This window comes from Esox lucius, chromosome 20 (assembly GCF_011004845.1).
Source record: "Esox lucius isolate fEsoLuc1 chromosome 20, fEsoLuc1.pri, whole genome shotgun sequence".
NCBI lineage: Eukaryota > Metazoa > Chordata > Actinopteri > Esociformes > Esocidae > Esox > Esox lucius.
The window spans coordinates 32776423-32796941 of record NC_047588.1 but is presented as its reverse complement, the minus strand read 5'-3'; the positions used below and the strand labels follow the sequence as shown (position 1 = coordinate 32796941).

General features: G+C 42.3%; 2 protein-coding genes across 5 annotated transcripts; one reads left to right on the top strand and one right to left on the bottom strand.

The window, feature by feature from the left end:
* The first annotated feature begins 823 nt into the window (after nucleotides 1-823).
* Nucleotides 824-8991, top strand: LOC105018837 (steroid 21-hydroxylase). Its single transcript, XM_034289170.1, has 12 exons — nucleotides 824-983; nucleotides 1238-1429; nucleotides 1762-1851; nucleotides 2089-2243; nucleotides 5586-5681; nucleotides 6091-6201; nucleotides 6752-6838; nucleotides 6932-7018; nucleotides 7187-7300; nucleotides 7521-7687; nucleotides 8016-8119; nucleotides 8337-8991. The coding sequence occupies exons 1-12, from the start codon at nucleotides 854-856 to the stop codon at nucleotides 8582-8584; spliced, it is 1581 nt and encodes a 526-aa protein (XP_034145061.1). The 5' UTR covers nucleotides 824-853; the 3' UTR covers nucleotides 8585-8991.
* On the bottom strand, nucleotides 8992-19102 carry LOC105018861 (choline transporter-like protein 4). Of its 4 annotated transcripts, XM_020040698.3 has the most exons (21): nucleotides 18954-19102; nucleotides 18666-18714; nucleotides 18396-18469; nucleotides 17733-17811; nucleotides 17474-17573; nucleotides 16449-16580; nucleotides 16159-16219; nucleotides 15924-16038; nucleotides 15439-15522; nucleotides 15017-15129; nucleotides 14697-14819; nucleotides 14439-14538; nucleotides 14266-14358; nucleotides 13750-13852; nucleotides 13410-13669; nucleotides 13067-13161; nucleotides 11801-11904; nucleotides 11553-11626; nucleotides 11344-11414; nucleotides 10631-10725; nucleotides 8992-10437 (listed from the first exon to the last, which is right to left on the bottom strand). In XM_020040698.3, the coding sequence occupies exons 1-21, from the start codon at nucleotides 18991-18993 to the stop codon at nucleotides 10336-10338; spliced, it is 2067 nt and encodes a 688-aa protein (XP_019896257.1). In that variant the 5' UTR covers nucleotides 18994-19102; the 3' UTR covers nucleotides 8992-10335. The 4 variants fall into 4 exon arrangements, with proteins under 4 accessions (XP_019896257.1, XP_019896256.1, XP_019896258.1 ...); XM_020040697.2 differs by having other exon boundaries at nucleotides 10348-10725; XM_020040699.2 differs by lacking the exon at nucleotides 15439-15522 and having other exon boundaries at nucleotides 10348-10725.
* Between the last annotated feature and the right edge of the window lie 1417 nt (nucleotides 19103-20519).

Here is a 20519-nt window from a genome sequence, read left to right as displayed (position 1 = left end):
AGACAGTGGACCTGTGGTGTGAACGGTTTTTGACAATATGACAGAACGATGATCTTTACGGACTCTTGGAACTCCATAACTTCCCCACAGTCATTCACAAAAGACAAAATGGGCAGAGTGCAGACAATTAAAAACAATCCCTCTCTACAGGTGATCCCCAAGTCCGAGATGTGCTAAAGGGAGAAGACCTCCTTCAGCCTGCAGATGTTTTATGGGACAGACGGCTTGGGTGGGTGGTGCTACTATCTGTGATCACGGTGAACCTGACAACCAGGAGAAAGAGACTTGGGGTCCATACTGACCATGGGAACTGCAGCCGAAACACAGGCACATCAGAGCACTGAGGGGGTAGTGGAGATGAAAAAGAGAGCGGAGAGGATTGAGAGTTATGACACAAGTTATAAGACAGGAGGGAAGACATTATTGTGGAGGAGGATCTTAAAACAAAACACCTTAGCTCAGCTGAAAACATTTATTTGTCTGTTTTGAATTAACTGCTTTTAAAAATGTCAATGAATACGTACAAAAGATACATTGTGCCCTTGGATATTTCTACTTGAGTTTGTGTATGTTCCCCAATCTGATCCTAGCTTTGTGTATCCAGCAAAGTTAACATAATTAAAATGAAATGCCTGGGTGAAACCTGCTTTGAGTGTTATCAGAGGATGTTGGCCATGGCACCACTTCTCGGACTGTTGTTTCACATGGCACATAAACATATTAAATGAGGGTCAAGACAATATTTTCCCAACCTTGACAGGGCCAAACATACGACGAGTCATGTATAAAAGGGGAGACCAGAGCGCTATGGGATTTTTGGGGGGGGACAGTGAAACTCAAAGCTCGCCTTATAATGGTGTTTATATTCACAGTGACTGTGGGTGCTGTGTTCATGCTTACATCGTTATGGATACTGCTGTTCTGCTTCCCAGGAAAAAGAAACCAACTTACAAAGGAAGATCCCAAAAGATATCATTCAAAAGGTAGTCCTGGTTTTTCCCCTTCCTTTTCGTACTGTGTTGTATATGTAACACAGTATATTGACTATGGCATAAAGGAAACAATACAATACAGTCTGTTTGCCAGCAATAGTCTTCAGTAGCTGTTTACCTGAAACCTTGCTAACAGTTTATGCTATGAATGCCTGACATCAACCTTTATTATATCAACCAAAGTTATTGTCTACCTGAGAATGTGTTTTGTCTTTCCTTGTCATCTCCAAATTGCTCCACCCAAGCTGTTTGGTCAAGACTTCTCCACTTCGTCCATCAGTTCTCTCCATGTTCTCCTTCTCCCACCCTTCCTGGCCCCCTCTCTCTCCCTCTGCTGGGAAACCTGTTGGAGCTGGCTCATGAGCACCTGCCAAGTCACCTGACCTTCCTGGCAAGTCGCTATGGCAACATATACCGTCTGAAGTGTGGCAACACCAGTAATTAATAAACTTTTCATATCACAACTATCGGGGCAGTAAAGTCACAATGTCTATTTTTGGTACAAATCACTGGCATGATTAACCAGCAGTGAGTGTGCAACCCATTGACCTCACCAAACTCTTGTTATCATCCTTTGAGATGCTTTGCCAAGCCTTTACTGACATTTTGAACTGCTGCGTTGACTTTCCTGTCCCAACATTTACAGAGGGCACTGGGACTGAACACAGTATAAGACTGTTCAATTTGCTATTTCAATTGAAACAATAAGTGTATTCATACAATTGTAGAACTATGTCCGGCTTCACCCTGTTCACCGCCTTTTTTGTAGCCATGGTGGTGTTAAACAGTGGTGACATCATCAGAGAAGCCTTGGTTAAGAAATGGTCGGACTTTGCAGGGAGACCACATTCCTACACTGGTTAAGTACACTTTTTCAGATCCACCGAAGACTTCCCAGAAACCATCATTCCGTTTTGTCACCTTGAGCCAACATCATTTAACCCTCGCTGCTCTCTTTCTCCTCCCCTCAATCACACCCCAACTTCCCATTTCTCCTCACCTGTCCGCCTACTTTCCCCTCCTTCTCTTCCTCCTGTCCCCTCCATCTGCCTGTCCTGTCCATATTTCCTTCCTCGCTGCACACCTCTTGTTTTAGGAGATGTGGTGTGTGGAGGAGGACGCTCCATCTCTCTGGGAGATTACAGCGAGGAGTGGAGGGCCAATCGCCGCCTGGCCCACAATGCACTCCAGCGCTCCTGCCAGGAGTCACTTGAAGGAGTCATCCAGAAACAGGCACTCCATCTGAGACAGGTAGAGAGGACGTAGGAGGCATTAAGAGGAATATACATTTATTATCCTTCACACATTGACAGTCTGACCTGATCCTTCAACAGTCTGACCTGCATACATTGTAAATGCTTTGAAAAAATGTAACAGCACAAACCATAACAAGTCAACAGCACAAACATAAAACAAGTTAAGAACTGCTTTTAATCCAAACTGTAAGCGGTCATCAGCAGTATAGTAATTACAAAACAAGAACGTTGGCTCACAGATTAAACAAACACCGTAAACGATTTTCCAAAAGCGAGGACAAAACAATACTTAAAACAGAAAAGCATTAACGGGACTCTCCAGCCTGGGGTGGCTTAAATAGGGTAGAGACAAGACAGTCATTAGGGAAAACTGGTGTGTCCAATAATCTCTGCTCACCTGTAAGGAGGGGTTCACCAGGGTGCCATTCCCTCACCAAAGACACAAGGCATTCAAGTCTGAGCTAATTTTGCAACTGCTGTGGCCATACAAATTAAACCCTGGTTTACCCAATTCAGATGCTACAGTTACTTTGGCGTATCTAGTACTATCCCATCCTATGTACAGAGCGTAGTGTAGTTGAAGTCAGTGAAGTCGGCCATGCTGTAAGGATGGAACCGACTGCTACTGTCCTCTTACGCAAAGATTATTCTTACATTTCCTTCAAACAAGGCTCGTTGGCTTGTTACAAAATGTAAACTTAAAAACCTGTGACTGACATTTATCACGTAAAATGTGTATGGCATTTACCATAATTGATTGGGGTTCCGCTGTGACAGGACATTCATTTTCATGTATTCATATTTCATATTATTTCAAGTTATATAAAACCGAATCACATCCGTGAAAGGAGCTGTTCATTTGGTTCCATCAACAGTGGGGAGAACATGACTTTGTATTCCACATGCATCTTTCCAGTAGGGTATTCAGTAAAAACAAAAAAGCAGGCAATGTGTAAGATTTAACCTATTTGAACGATTATTTCTCTGACATTAATTGTAGGTGATTTGTTAGCCTTTACATGTGATATAATTCATTTTTTCATTGCTTTGGGGTTATTTTTAGTCATTTTAAACAAAGTTAGGGAGCCCAGTGTTTCCGCTGAACAGAGCCAGAAGAGCTGGATCACCAAGAAGTCTGGGAACGCCCATGACTACTGCAGAGTAGCCAATGTATGACATTACAAGGTACATCTTATCCATGCAATCCTGCTCAGCTATTGGTTGAGCAAGTATACAGTCTGTAGTGCTAAAGAGCCTGTCTAGCAGACCACATTCATTCTTGGAAATGTGTTCAGACTAGGGCTGTCACGATTTTCACTACACGATTATCGTATTCACAGTAACGATATTATCATGGTATCTATAGAAAATTTGAAGTCAAATTCATCTTCAACTTTTTTTAATGTGTTTTCTTTTCTCTTCGTTGGCATATTAATTGCACACAAAATACAAGTGTATTGAGCTGGAGAGTCTATAACAATAACTGTACAACTAAAAGAATAAAATCGTACACACACTTAATGGACAGTGAAAAGGCAACCAGAGGAACTGATAAACAAAAGATCCACAAAGCCTAACACCGAGATGAGTTTTCGAAAAATAAAAAAAATAAAAAAGTTTTCGTCTTGTTGTTAATTAAAACGCTAGTGTATAGATCCAGACTCGTATTTTAGGGACATGCATCGTCTGTCCATGAAAAACCCAGAGGAGTTTTTGAAAAAATCTAAAAGTTTTCCATGTGAATAGGCTACAAAAACGGTGCATCTTTGGGGGTTCTGTATGTCCCGGGGGTTCTAGTTGGGTTAACGAGTTGATTTCAACACCAGTGCATGGGTTCAGTCTCCTTGTTTAAGCACGTGCATCATTTGTAAGTTCTGAAAGTGATAACTGTAAAACTCTAAAAAATCGGACTATCAAATAAAATCTGTATCGTGTAAGACTTCCTGTATACCCAAAAGTTGCAGTTCACATGGACAAAACCAGCTTTTGGTACAACAGAAAGACATCACCTAAGCAGAAAGATGTCCTATTCCCTTCCTGTGGTGTCATCGTATGCAATGGAAAACATCCAAATACAACTTGCCCACATTATCTCCCATTTTATGATGCTCGTACAGTAGGGATAATGTGGCCTGAAGAGTCCAACCAGGGCTTTGTTCCGTAATGTAGGGTGGTAATGTAGACAAGATATAAAGGGTATATTTGTATGGTGGTAATGTAGACTAGATATAAAGGGTATATTTGTATGGTGGTAATGTAGACTAGATATAAAGGGTATATTTGTATGGTGGTAATATAGACTAGATATAAAGGGTATATTTGTATGGTCGTAATATAGACTAGATATAAAGAGTATATTTGTATGGTGGTAATGTAGACTGGATTTAAAGGGTATATTTGTATGGTGGTAATGTAGACTAGATATAAAGGGTATATTTGTATGGTGGTAATGTAGACTGGATATAAAGGGTATATTTGTATGGTGGTAATATAGACTAGATATAAAGAGTATATTTGTATGGTGGTAATGTAGAATAGATATAAAGGGTATATTTGTATGGTGGTAACGTAGAATAGATATAAAGGGTATATTTGTATGGTGGTAATGTAGACTGGATATAAAGGGTATATTTGTATGGTGGTAATATAGACTAGATATAAAGGGTATATTTGTATGGTGGTAATATAGGCTAGATATAAAGGGTATATTTGTATGGTGGTAATGTAGACTGGATATAAAGGGTATATTTGTATGGTGGTAATGTAGACTGGATATAAAGGGTATATTTGTATGGTGGTAATATAGGCTAGACTATTTGATGACGACACAAGCCAACCCATTTACTGACAATGAACTTGGCTATATGGACTTGAGAAGGACTGAGAAGGATAACAGCCATGAAGTAAATGGGAGAAACATTCTAAAGTTTTATTGGCAATAATACACTTATTCCAAGTGCACTGAACAGAGTGAGTCAGGGTTAAAAATAGGATGAAGTTAATACCCTTAACATCAACAACTGCCTTTTCTTTAAAACTAGCTTGGCTGGTTTTTAAAATAGCTTCAAGTGAAGTGAGCACTTTGGATACACTTTAAGGACACACCTGAAATACTTCCACCCAGCCCATTATATTGGCAATATGTATAGATATAATAGATATGAGAGGTAAATAAACAATGTGTGTCATATATATATATATATTTTTAAAGGCATTAACTTTTTTACACTTTTTTATACATACACAAAACTAATGCATAGATGCCATGTGTAGTGAAACATTTATTTTCGGTGCTGAGGGGTTTCCATATATATCAGTATATCCAACCTGTGATCAGGTGCTGTTGGATTATAATGGAAGAGCTGTGGACCTCTCTGAGGATTTCACGGTAGCAGCCAGCAACGTCATCACCACATTGGCCTTTGGGAAACAGGTGAGTTTCACATCTAGGTTCAAATAGTTTCCATTCTCTTAAAGGTATTCAGCTTCGCCCAACGGAATGGAACCAATGGACCAGTGCCAAAAATGCAAACTCCACCCTAAATAAACGTGCAGCTTAGGCAGGCTCAATCAAACGCTCAATGTAAAACCTGATTTGCCTAGTCGTAAGGTCTGTTTGTCCCATAGAAACTAAAGTGTGTCCTAAATAGCACACCATGGACATTATGGACGATGCTCTCTGAAAGTATTGAGACATAATTAATTATTTGTTTTTCTTTTGGCTCTATACTTTCAAACTCAATTAAATATAAAAATGAACAAGTAGCCCTGGCTGGGAACCACTACACTATACAATAGTAGAAGGCTGCCATTTGGAAGAAAGTGTATTGTGTGTTTTCCAGTACGAGAAGAGTTCAGCTGAGCTGCAGCGTCTGCACGGCTGCCTCAATGCGATCGTGTCCCTGTGGGGCTCCCCATGGATCTCTGCTCTGGACTCCTTCCCCCTCCTCAGGGTCAGTCATGTTTATACTCTACACAGCCTGGTCCTGGACTGAAAAGCCCTTGTCATCATGATTCTCCCTAGAGCAAGCTCTAACAAGTCAAGGGCTACACTCAGACTGTGTCAGGGAAATCTGCCATTCGCGTATTACTTAATAGGGAAACTCTATCCATGAGCTACTAGAATGACTGACGTGAAAGGAAATGACAGAGAATTAGTCCTACCAGTCAAATTTACCGCTAACCCACTCTGAGGACATTTCGAATGAACTAATTCATTATTTGTTAATCTAAGGACATCTGAAGGTATACAGGTCACAAATGTTTTGTCGTCAATTCCTCACAAGGTCCAACCAAACCTCCCTTTCAAGCCCCATCTCCCAGGTGCAGGAGGCTGCCTAACTGAGTGCCCAGGGAGATATTAGGATGAACTGCTTTGCTCAAGGACAGGATTACAGATTGTTAACCTTGCTGTCTCTGGGAATTTAGCAACTAGCAACTTTAACTACCAACCAAGCTATCCATCTCCAGTAAAATGTATTTACATGTTCTCATTCATCCAAGAAATTTCCCAATCCTCCGTTCACTCGTCTCCTGAAAGAGGTGGCAAGGAGAGACGACATCATCAGAACACACCTCAATGAGTACAAGGTTTGTATAAACCACCTAACTTCACAATAACTTAATAAGCATAGTCCATGTGTAACTTCATGACATGGAAAATATACTGCACTGCTGCCACAGATGCAGGCCCCGGGCAAAGCATCTGATGGCGCCATCGCCATCACAGGATCTCTTCTCCAGGGACTAGGAAAGCCCCAGAGAGGAGTGGTAGGTATTGGCTTATTATAGTTTATAACAGGAACTCTTAAGGAATATGTTTCACTCTGAAATCCTGCATCACATACAATCAGTACCAGTGTCCCGGGTGCGATGCTCAGTACAGCACAGTGAAAAGGGGTGTGATGTGTCCCGCCCACGGTCGTGGTTCATATACAGGTCCTGACAGACACCCACGTTCACATGGCCACTGTGGACCTTCTCATTGGGGGGACAGAGACCACTGCAGCCTGGCTCAGCTGGACCGTGGCCTTCCTTCTGCACAGGCCCGAGGTACCGGACACACTGGCACTCTGCTCCAATCAGCACCACACTTCCTGTATGCGCTTCCCCACCCCGATAAAACAAAAAGGATCCTATTTGAGACAAAGCTGTCCTAATCCATTTCCCACCTCCTGTACAGAGTATTTTACGGACTCGCAACTAAACAGAAGGCTACCAAAATACGCTGTATCCTGTAGAACCTGTCCGAGGTCACTTCCTGTCTCCCCAGGTGCAGAGCAGGGTACACGATGAGCTGTGCACGACGCTGGAGGGCCGATACCCTCAGTACAGTGACAGGCACAAGCTGCCAGCGCTGTGTGCTGTGATCAGTGAGGTCCTGAGACTCAGACCGGTGGCTCCGCTGGCCGTACCTCACAGGGCCATCCGGGACAGCAGGTGAATAGCAGGCAGACTGGAGTAATCCAGCTAACATGTTAGCCGCGCCTCACAGGGCCATCCGGGACAGCAGGTGAATAGCAGGCAGACTGGAGTAATCCAGCTAACATTACTGTATTGAGCACTGCCACAAAGGCACCTTTGGAAAATAGATCTAGGTACCACAGAACAAACGGAAGCTTCCGGTTTAGTTATTGCCCGATATTGCAGACTGTTACACAGCTTCTGTCCAGCTCTGTGATTAGCACAATAATGTGCAGTAATTGCTTTGACTGCCAACGTAACTTGTGTGTTTCATGTAATATGTCATCTTCCACACTGTGTTCAGTATTGCAGGCTATTTTATTCCTAAGAACACGGTCATCATCCCTAATCTGTTTGGGGCACACCACGACCCTGCTGTGTGGAGGGATCCTTATGCCTTTAAACCAGGTACTGAGCTATAAACCCGGTGCTGTGAAGTAGCAAATGGGACCCTCTTCCTTACATAGCGCACCATTCATCACTGACTGCCCCCAGGCCTCCAGTCAAAAGGAGTGCACTGTGCAGTGAATAGGGCACCATTTGGAACGCAGTCAAGCATTCCTTTGACTTTGCTCAGCACCCCCAGACTCCAGACTCAGGTGACAGTGTGCCCTCTCTCTTCCAGAGCGCTTCCTGGAGGGCGGTGGGGCCTCGGCACGTGCTCTCATGGCTTTCGGTGGGGGTGCACGGCTGTGCCTCGGGGAGGCTGTGGCCAAAATGGAGCTGTTTCTGTTCACCGCCTACTTGCTGCGCGATTTCCAGTTCGTGCTTCCTGAAGGCCAGGCTAATCTGCCAGACCTGACGGGAGTGGCCAGTGTGGTGCTTAGAGCCAAAGCCTACAAAGTTGTAGCACGTGCCAGACCGGGGGCTTGACTTCACACTGAATGTGCTGTGACCCCATTACATCGGTTTCAATCCTTACGATTTAGAAACATTATTACCGAAAGGATGTGTACGATTGTGTAGTAACAGAATATAATAAGAACTGTTTTCTCCTACTGAATGTTTTCTCTTCTCGCAGAAAACAGATGAATTTCCGACGTTCTACATATGAACCAATGACAGTTTATTTAGAATGCTAATTTATTTGTTAGAATAAAGGGATTAGATCCTTGGAGGAGAGGTCAGGGGTTAAGGTCAGGGGTTGTAGGGTCCTACTCCTTCGGCAGTGCTGTAACAAACGTCTGGGGTTTGCTAAGAATCTTCATCAGGTTCCTCGACATGTAATAAGGCTTCTGAACTGTTCCATCATTCCTCTCAAGATCTTCCACTGTGGAAGAGAGAAACACTGAAGCAGCTTCTACTCCAATCTACCTAAATGTATCATACCCTGCTGTGCTCTAAATCTACACTAGTGCACTCTACCTTACTCTATTCCACTCTGCGATGATATTCCACTATACCTTAATCTACACTAGTGCACTCTACCTTACTCTATTCCACTCTGCGATGATATTCCACTATACCTTAATCTACACTAGTGCACTCTACCTTACTCTATTCCACTCTGCGATGATATTCCACTATACCTTAATCTACACTAGTGCACTCTACCTTACTCTATTCCACTCTGCGATGATATTCCACTATACCTTAATCTACACTAGTGCACTCTACCTTACTCTATTCCACTCTGCGATGATATTCCACTATACCTTAATCTACACTAGTGCACTCTACCTTACTCTATTCCACTCTGCGATGATATTCCGCTATACCTTAATCTACTCTAGTGCACTCTACCTTACTCTATTCCACTCTGCGATGATATTCCACTATACCTTAATCTACTCTAGTGCACTCTACCTTACTCTATTCCACCCTGCGATGATATTCCACTATACCTTAATCTACTCTAGTGCACTCTACCTTACTCTATTCCACCCTGCGATGATATTCCACTATACCTTAATCTACTGTAGTGTACTCTAATTTACTCCATTCCAATCTACTCCTATGACTTACTCTACTTTTTGTCATTGGGCTGGAAGCCGGCGTCAAAACATGCAATGTCAATAAACATGAATGAAATCCTAAATCTTCTGCTTTACTTTACTCAAGCTATGCTGAGGTTGTGCCTGTATGTCCCAGAAGGTTGACTTCACTAAAATAACGAAATCCTCAGGTTGTGCCTGTATGTCCCAGAAGGTTGACTTCACTAAAATAACTAAATCATCAGGTTGTGCCTGTATGTCCCAGAAGGTTGACTTCACTAAAATAACTAAATCATCAGGTTGTGCCTGTATGTCCCAGAAGGTTGACTTCACTAAAATAACTAAATCATCAGGTTGTGCCTGTATGTCCCAGAAGGTTGACTTCACTAAAATAACTAAATCATCAGGTTGTGCCTGTATGTCCCAGAAGGTTGACTTCACTAAAATAACTAAATCAGCAGGTTGTGCCTGTATGTCCCAGAAGGTTGACTTCACTAAAATAACTAAATCATCAGGTTGTGCCTGTATGTCCCAGAAGGTTGACTTCACTAAAATAACTAAATCATCAGGTTGTGCCTGTATGTCCCAGAAGGTTGACTTCACTAAAATAACTATATCCTCAGGTTGTGCCTGGACGTCCCAGGAGGACGAAGGTGTCGAATGGCTGCTGTGTTGCAGTTGGAGGAGGGTTCACTGGTGGCACTCACAGAAACAGATGAACAGGGTGTCAGCACACATGCTGTAGACACTGAAGAAGGCCTGAGAGATGAAGTAGGCCCCCACCGTCACCGTCTGGAACCACGCACACAAAGATGAACGCACACGCACGCTTAGATCATGTCCGCAACACAGGTTACAGACATATTCATCTGGTCTCCAGGTGTGTCAGCACGTCTCGTCTTCCCTCAACGCACGCCAAACAGGAAGACAACGCAAACGAAAGGTGTGTGGAGCATTTGGCCACAGCAAATCCTGGTGAACGTACCAGGACGGGCATCCAGTGATAGTTCAGCGTCTTCGCCTGCAAAGTGTCACTCGTCAGGGGGATTTGTCCGGTGAAGAAGAAGAAAGCGAGCACACCTGATTGGTGAAACAGATGAGGCTCAGGTCAGTTATTGGACGATTAAATTGTCACACGTTTTTTTAGAGAAGGGAAGGGACACAACCACAGGAAACTACAACGGCCATAGTTAACGGACGTAATACGCAACGACTATGAGAATATCAGAATCTAGTTAAGCATTGGGCTAATCATAAGTGCTTTTCTCACGCATAAATCAATGCTGGGTACCTGGATAAAGCCCTAAACCATTGTATATTGGCCATATACCATTCTTGGATACAGCCCTGAGTCGTTACATATTGGCCATATACTATACCTGCATACAGCCCTGAGTTGTTATATATTGGCCAAACACCATACCTGGATACAGCCCTGAGTCGTTCTATATTGGCCACATACCATACCTGGAAACAGCTCTGAGCCACTGTATTGGCCATATATAACCCTAAAAAGTGTGCCTAATTGTTGTTATAAACCCATCACCAAAATAATTAAAACATATCCATATACAGTCTTATACACCACATTCAGCATTTAGGGTTCAAACCACCCAGTTTATAATAGGCAATCACAGTGCCTAGTATTCATACCTTAACACTAAAATACTTATTATTACACAAATAAAAACATCTTACCAACTGCTCCAACTATCAGTAGTTTAGCAAAGAAGAAAAACACCTCTGTCATTCTATCCAGTAGCACCACCCTGTGGACAATGATAGAATGACGTGTTAAAATATTCTTTTGACAGAGCAGTACAAAATAGAACTGAACTGACTGTATTTGGAAAACACATTAAAAAAAAAACACAGAACATCAACCAATCGAATTAACCCGATCTTACCGCTCAATGTTCCTCATTAACAGGCTGTAAGCATTTTTGGCCGACACACCAAAGTTTTCCCCATAGATGGCGATCTGTTAATAATTAAATGATACATGTATGAACTGCATTCACAGATTCACAGACAACTTGCTGGCCAAGGCAACATAAACCGATGTGTAATTTGGACCACTTGCATGTCAATCTAGAGAGACAATCCACGTACTGTACAGCTAACACAAGAACTGCCGGACCATCATGTGACTGACCATGACATAAGCGTTCCTGTTGAGGTACTTCAGGAAGTAGTCCAGACACCAGAAGCAGCATCTCAGACAGGTCGCCAGAAAGCGACCAACGTAACCCTGAGAACCTGAAGACAGAGGACCAGAGGATTTGCATTCATCACTGACTGGGGAGTCAGACTGTCACATCAACATATCTATCTGGATGTGTTAAGCATGAATTCTGTGGGTGTTCTGACTGTACAGTGGATATAAAAGGTCTACACACCCCTGTTAAAATGCCAGGTTCTCGTGATGAAAAAGAATGAGACAAAGATAAATCATGTCAGAACCTTTTCCACCTTTAATGTGACCTATAATGTGAACAATTCAATTGAAAAACAAACTGAAATCTTTGAGGGGGATCTCAATCCTTATTTAATCCTTATTAAATCTTTATTTATTTTTTACTCAGAATAACCTGGTTGCATAAATGTGCACACCCTTAAACTAATACAAACACATTTTGATTTCATTACAGCACTAAGTCTTTTTGGGTAGGAGTCTATTAGCATGGCACATCTTGACGTGACAATATTTGCCCTCACTTCTTTGCAAAAGCACTCCAAATCTATCAGATTGCGAGGACATCTCCTGTGCACAGCCCTCTTCAGATCACCCCACAGATGTTCAATTGGATTCAGACCTGGGCAGGTGTCACTTTAAATGTTGGCAGGTATGTAATGACTTCTATTTAACATATGTTTGAACGTGAATGGTTAAATCTGAACACAGCCACATCCCCAGTTATAAGAGGGTGTGCACACTTTTGCAACCAGGTTTTTATTTTTCATTTTTCCCTCTCAAAGACTTCAGTTTGGTTTTCAATTTAATTGTTCACATTATAGGTCACATTAAAAGTGGAAAAAGTTCTGACATGATTTATCTTTGTATTATTCTTTTACATCACAAAAACCTGGCATTTTACAGAGGTGTGTAGACTTTTTATTTCCACTGTATGTGTGTAAAGGAGTACATTATTCAACCTTCGCTGACACCTATGAAAACACAACTGTGGCTATTTCTACCTTAGAGGCTAGATATTGTGGTTAAATTAGGAGTTTGGCATTAGTGTCAGGGAAAAAGCTTTTTAAGTCAAATAATTTTTGGGGCATCCCCACAAAGATAGCTGGATCAATGGGCTGTGTGGCCTTATCCCGGGGGTGTGGCCTTATCCCGGGGGTGTGGCCTTATCCCAGGGGTGTGGCCTTATCCCAGGGGTGTGGCCTTATCCCAGGGGTGTGGCCTTACCCTGGGTCTTATGGTCCAGGTATTCAAGTAGCAGCCTTAACAGCTGGAAGCAGGAGAGGGCAACCGCTCCAAATGCCAGGGAACCTACATGGTACCTTGGAATAATAGATATAATAACTACTCATATACCGCAATACTTTATCCAATCCCACAGAGCTAAAATACATTTCTTATTTCAGTGACATGTTAAGAAAATATTATTTTCTTTGTCGAAATGTCCCATCGCTATGCATTATACTTCTAGCTTTCTCCCGTTTGACTTACTACAGCACACCACAATCGAATTGGAGATTTTCTTTTTTACGCCAAACCCGATATGCCCCTGTTGTCCCTCACCTCCTACCTTAGAGAGCAAATGAAGGAGCGGGTCAAGGCAAAGGGCGGGATCTCAGCGGGCTTGCTGAAGGCCCAGTAGTAGGAGGCGAAGGCCCCGGCCAGGGTGCACTGGCCCAGGGCGATGACAAAGTTCACACACCACAGGAAGGCTAACACATTGTAGACATGCAGGTAGGCCAGGTTCTGCTGGAACACGCCAGTGTCACTGTATTTGAAAAAGATGCAGCGAACCGACGGGCAGCCTGGGTAGGCGGATGCGTCGAACGTCTGCGCGGGGAGAGGAAATGACACTTTAGGTCTTCTAAATAACCTGCCAACGGGAAACTGACAGGAGCCCAGCTATGCACCTGTGGCTGGCAGGCCTCCGAGCCGTCAATACCCCCACACTCAGCAACAGATGTGCTGAGAGACACCACTCTGTAAAGAGGGGCTCCGGATGTGACCAGGTGTCTGGGAGGAACCCAGAATCAAGGACCCATAACAATTAAACACACACAAGACAAGCAGTGGAAATAACAGTATAGATGAAATGACTATAGGAAAGCAGTGGAAATAACAGTATAGATTAAATGACTATAGGAAAGCAGTGGAAACAACAGTATAGATTATATGACTATAGGGAAGCAGTGGAAATAACAGTACAGATTATATGACTATAGGAAGGCAGATTATATGACTATAGGAAAGCAGTGAAAATAACAGTATAGATTATATGACTATAGAAAAGCACTTGAAATAACAGTATAGATTATATGACTATAGGGAAGCAGTGGAAATAACAGTATAGATTATATGACTATAGGAAGGCAGATTATATGACTATAGGAAAGCAGTGGAAATATTTATAATGGGCCAAAGGATACAGGGAGGTCATGACGCAGTAGGCGACACACACCACCACCAGGACGAAGGTCCACATGGGGTAGACCAGGGTGGATGTCAGTTTCCCCACTGCCCTGAAGACAGACACCACACCACATTTCATACAGGATAACACACCGTATAAAGAGAGAAAGAACATCGGCGACAGCCCTACCTGCTGGACTCTTCCATGAGAGCAACAGCAAGAGACAGTCTCTTCCTGAGACCACTAATCACCAGGACCAACATGAACTCCACCACGCACAGGAGGATCACTGAGGAAAGGATTCATTCGATATTTGTATTCATTAAGAGGTCTTCTAACCTTAACAAAAAACGGTCAAATAAAGTGTAAGAACACACTCCAGCCGAGCACCATAACAATTTAAGCAAAATGTACACAACATATACTACACATTATGATCAAACTCACAGAAGACAAGCCAGGTCTCTTTCACTTGAAGGTAGGCTGAGATATCCGAATTGAATTTGAGATCGCCAAACTTCATTTTGGAGGTCTTGAAACGGTTGTATTCCGAGTGGCAGTACCATATTCCTGGGGAGTTTGTACATATGCAAATGTAGTCATTAATATAGAATAAAACCAAGAATAATATAAGGCTAGCCTAGTATGTATACAAACATAATAGTGGTGTGAAAATAAAAGTAAAAACAGCAAGAAAAGATTTGTGGTCCATAGCTTGCATGTGCACAACATGTCACCAAACCACCAGGGCTCCACGCCAGACTTACCATATCCTCCAACCACCAGCACCCCAGCGACCAGAAGCCAGACCAGGACAACGGGCACGTACCTCAGCAGCAACAGGAACACCACGCTGACCAACATAGCCACCACCAGACCCCTACACAGACAACCAAAGGTCAAAGGTCAATACATTGCTTCACATGAAGCGAAAGGACAGTGTGCATATCGGAATAAGGACAGCTGAGACCAGGCAAAACAAACCACACCGGTAGACTAGTGCCGGCTGGATGGTGACAACTGGTATTGGTTGGTTAGCAAGAAATTGGCAACAAATCAACAAGACTACAAAAGCCTGGTCTTCGAGCCACTTGGCAGTTCTCCTGGCAATGCTGTGCCGTCCAGTCTGGTGGATCGGTAGGGATAGGGCGGGGCCACCTGTGGTGGACGTTCCACTCAGAACACTTACAGCAGGATCCAGTGCCACGTAGAGGCAAGGTCCTCAAAGATCCTCACTCCTATTGCCTTGGTGTTGAAGCCTGACGTCAGAGAGCTGGAAGAATAGGCAGGGCTAGTTTGTTGATAGGAGACACTGCGGTTTATATACAGTACTTGTCAAAGGTTTGAGCGCGGATCTTATTTGCTATGTTCCTCATTGTAAAATAGTAGTGAAGCCAGCAAAACTATGAAACAACACAAAGGGAATCATGTAGCAACCAAAAGTGTTGAACAGATGAAAAGACATTTCATGTTGTAGATTCTTCAAAGTAGCCACCGTATGCCTTACACTATTTTGAAGAATCTATGTGGAAAATAGTAAAAACAATAAAGAAATACCCATGTAGGTGTGACAGTAGGTGTCCAAACCTTTGACTGGTACTGTACGTTCAACTAAACATGTGGAGTAAACACAGAACAGGAGTCACGTCAATAGGTGAAGCAGTGCAGACGTACCCCATGGCACTTTTAATGCTGCTAACCGTCTCCTCGACAGAGGTCATCCCCGGCAGAATGAAATCAGAGGGGATCCTTCGGAGAGCATCCAGACTGGGCAAACACCTCCCCAGAGCTGTAGACACTCAAACGGAAACATAGTGATGAGTTCAGGAGCCCCTCTTTCTTCAGTATCATGCAAATAAACACAAGTGACACGAAAAACAAAATCTTAACCCAAAAACAACTGCATTACCCGGTTTACTCGGAACAAGGAAAGCTGGACACAGTTCCTTATCAAGGATCTCTTCGACAGTCTAAAAGACACAGAAGCAACACTGATCATGGGAGAGCGCCCGATGATACCCGGTAGGAAATTAGATCAGTTTATAAACCTTTCCGGGCCGCAAAACGCGCACAAAATCATCATAGCAGAGAGACACATTTGATGAGGACATGCTTGACAACATGCTTGGCGTCAGGGTAGCCACACCCAGCGCAACGCTCCACACGCAGATGCTTGACAGTGGAAAGTGGCCTGTGTACCCATGTGGTGGTGGCCAGGCTGAGGCTGGGGTCACAGTACTTCTGCTGGAAGAAGTCTTTGGGTTCAGCCCCGGGCTCGTAGGCATCAGGGGGCAGCATCCAGAACTGAGAAGGACAGTCGGGAACACACAGCTGCAGCGGGGGGAAAGGAGACGGTGAGGGCGAGACATTGGTGTTGGACCGAGCCTCCACTTCTAGCTTTCTCACGTTTGACTTAATATAGATACTGAACGGAACTGCAATGTACAAAATGTGGTCGTTAATTCAGCTTAATAAAATTAAGGCAGCAATTTACACGCAAAGGCTTTACGCAGACATAGAGGATGTTTTTGAGTAAAATAACTTAACGATAATTTTAACATTTAAAATATGTCCAGGGTAATAAAAGAATACTTTTTGAATCTGCTTTCAAAGAAGGAGGTAATAAAACTACAAAATGTAATTAAGCAGATAGAACCTTTTTGTTTGAGTGAAAATATACTTAATTAGTAAAAACACACAAATGAAGTCCAAGTCTAATTAATTTATTCCAGCAGCTGTACTTAGATTTTTAACCTTGAAATGTGTTGCTGGACTTAAAATTCAACATGGGAATATATCTTTCCAAAAACAACATTTATCTGGTGCAACACTTAATATGTTGTACTATTTTCAATTAAATATATGGATTAAATAATTGCACATCATTGCATTCTGTTTTTATTAGCATCTTACGCAGCGTCCCAACTGTTTTTTGGAAATGTGGTTGTAGTTAACTGAACAACTCAGGTCTTTCCATGTTATATTCTCAGAATAAATTATTCATTCTTATGCAGATATGCTGAGTCAAGGATTTTTTTCTTAACCTTCCAGTAAAATAAAAGTAAAAATTATTGAAACAACGAGTATTCTTTTTTTAAAGTATACTTTGCTTGTTTTTCGGGGTCATTTTACTTCACCCCAGAATCCTTTTTTTTTTTTTTTTTTTTACAGTGGTGTGCATACTGTCCATAAAATGACTGTACTACACACAGCTGGATTCATACCTGTGTGGTGGGACACTGTTGGCCTTCGAGCGCTGCCGCCATCACGTTGGTAGTGGTGGCACACTTCAATATGTCCACATAAATCATGCTGGGCAGTTCTCTGAGTGGAGTGAATACAAGACACACGAGTTATGTGAACATACGGAAAGACAAAAGAGTTAGATGAACCCAAGAAACAAGATTTAAGTGAACACAAAATCCAACAGTTAAAGTGAACGCAATACCATCATTTACCATAACAAGACACGGGCCTACTAACCTATTTGTCCCTGATCCACAAAACCTTCCGTTGGAGTTCCTGGGGAAGAAAATATGCCGAGGGTCTCCAAACAACCAGGCTGACGGATGGAAGAGACAAAAAGACGACAATCAACACCATCATAGTTCCATGTCAGGAGGTTCATTTGGAGTTCTGATCCACTGAACTTTCAGAGAGGCTTCATCAAAGTAGGCCAAGGTTGTTTTCTCTTAAATACTGTAAGACTCACTCATTTAACTCAGGGTAAATGCCGTACAGGACAACCAATGCCATTTAACATCCCACAAATCAGATGTACTAATGACAATATAAAAAATATGTACATGCAACAAAATAAAAAAAAACTGTTGTATAAAAAAAGTGTATACATGGCAGAGGAATAAGTGCACATTAACAGGAACCACCCATCTTAATAATAATAATAGAAATAATACACTGAACCTCATAAGAAAACCTCAAAGCAGTTCAGGAACAAACAAGCAATATATAAGTTAACCAATAGAGGCCAAGGCTGAATCCTGAGGGTAGATGGCGAGGTCTTGGTTTGACATATCATATGGGGATAGTCTGCCCCTCATTGTCATGTTGATTTTAGAAAAACATAGGATATAACAAAACATGTATAATTATTACAGTAAAATTCTATGAAGAAGACTTCCATACCCAGAACTCCCACTACCATGTAGCCAGCTATGGCTGTCAGGAACAAAAGGCAACAGATCACGTCTGTGCAGCTCCTGGAAAGACAGAAATGACATTTGCTCATTTATGCGATTGATGATTGACGCGTTTGTCCCAAATCACACCAAATCCCCTGGAGTTGTAAACTAGGGTAGGTCATAGGGTGTCATTTGGAATTCACACATGAATAGGCCTTATGAAAAATTATATTACATTACTCATCTAGTAATCAAACAACCAACAATTACAAACCTATTCCGGACCTTCCCACTGACGTATGGATCACAGGGACCTCCATACTCTAAAAGAAATGAATAACACGGTTCAATAAGACATAAAATAGAACAATAACTCTATTATTTTAGGCCGAATGGACACCGACGTTGGCAGCAACTTCTGAACATTGTGGGCTAGGTATACTGCCAATTTAAGAACCAGTGAGCAAACAACATTCACGCTTACGAGACAAAACAAAGAATTGTGCATATCGATTAGTATACTGCCGGGAAATAAACCGTTTACATGTTTGGAATAACTCACCAACATCAACCTGCTTTTTGGTCGTTTCTTTAATTTTCATGACCTAGCTTATACATAGACGGAATTGGTCCCATACGCGTTTATAATGAATTACGAGCATCCAGTTTTGCTTCGTTCTATCGGAAAATAATGATTATTTACTTCTTTCCCGCCTGGTTAATCTATTGCGTCATAAGTATCTGTGCAACCGTTGTGCCGTTCGAAGAATACACGTGAGGCCACAAAACGGTTTTGAACGTTCCTTTTGAGGCTGGTGTTCAACTGCTAATTTTGCTTAATGCTTCCTCAATGTGAGCTGAGGAAGATTTGGTCTGAAGTTCATTATTAAGATACCACCGATCGGTTTGCGCGGACTTGTAACCTTCTCATATCCTCATACTTAGTAGGCTGGAAACGGCTAATTTTAATGGAATGTCTTGCTACATGGGTGTACCGAGATGCCGAAAACAATCGTTGGCAAAATCGGTCATATCTCCCATTTCTTATTCGACTAGTGTTTTCTAAAGTGTAAGGATTATAATTCAGACATCGTTGCTCCGAGATTTTTATTTCATTTGAAATAATGTGCTCTTATTACAACTATAGAGTCAAATCAGAATAAGACTATTTCTTGCAAGCCAAACTAGGACATTTTAAATATCCATCAATTATCCAAAAACTGTTCTCTCCATATACAGCCGTTATTAATCATGTATATCTGAGCTTTTTTTCCCCAATAGTGAAACATTAATGCCATCTAGATTTAACTGTTGCTGCATTCATACATACATGCGCTCTGTCAGCCAAAATCTGCCAATCATATGGCAGCAACTTAATGCATTTAGGTATCTAGACATGGTCAAGACGATCTGCTGAAGTTCATACTAAGCATCAGAATGGGGAAGAAAGGTCATTTAAGTGATCTTGGACATGGCATGGTTGTTGCTGCCAGACGGGCTTGTTTGAGTATTTCAGAGAGTGCTGTTCTTTTGGGATTTTCCCGCACAGCCGTCTGGACAATAGAAGATTGGAAAAATGTTGTCTGGTCTGGATTTTTGCTGTGACATTCAGATGGTAGGGTCAGAATTTGACGTAAACAACATGAAAGCATGGATCCATCTTACCTTGTATCAGTGGCTCAGGCTGGTTGTGGTGGAATGTGGGGAATGTTTCAAGGTACACTTTGGGCCCTGTAGTACCAATTGAGCATCACTTAAACACCACAGCCTACCTGAGTATTGTTACTGACCATGTCCATCCCTTTTTGACCATAGTGTACCCATACTCTAATCGCTATTTCCAGCAGGATAATTTGCCAAGTTCACATCTCAAACTGGTTTCTTGAATATGACAATGAGGTCAATGTATTCAAATGACCTCCCCAGTCACCTGATCTCAAACCAGAGGAGCACCTTTGGGATGTGGTGGAGAGGGAGATTCACATCATGGATGTGCAGCCGACAAATCTGTAGCAACTGGTGATGATATAATGTTTCCAGCACCTTCTTGAATCTATATCCTGAAGAATTAAGACAGTTCTGAAGGCAAAGGGGGTCCAACCCGGTACTAGCAAGGTGTACCTAATAA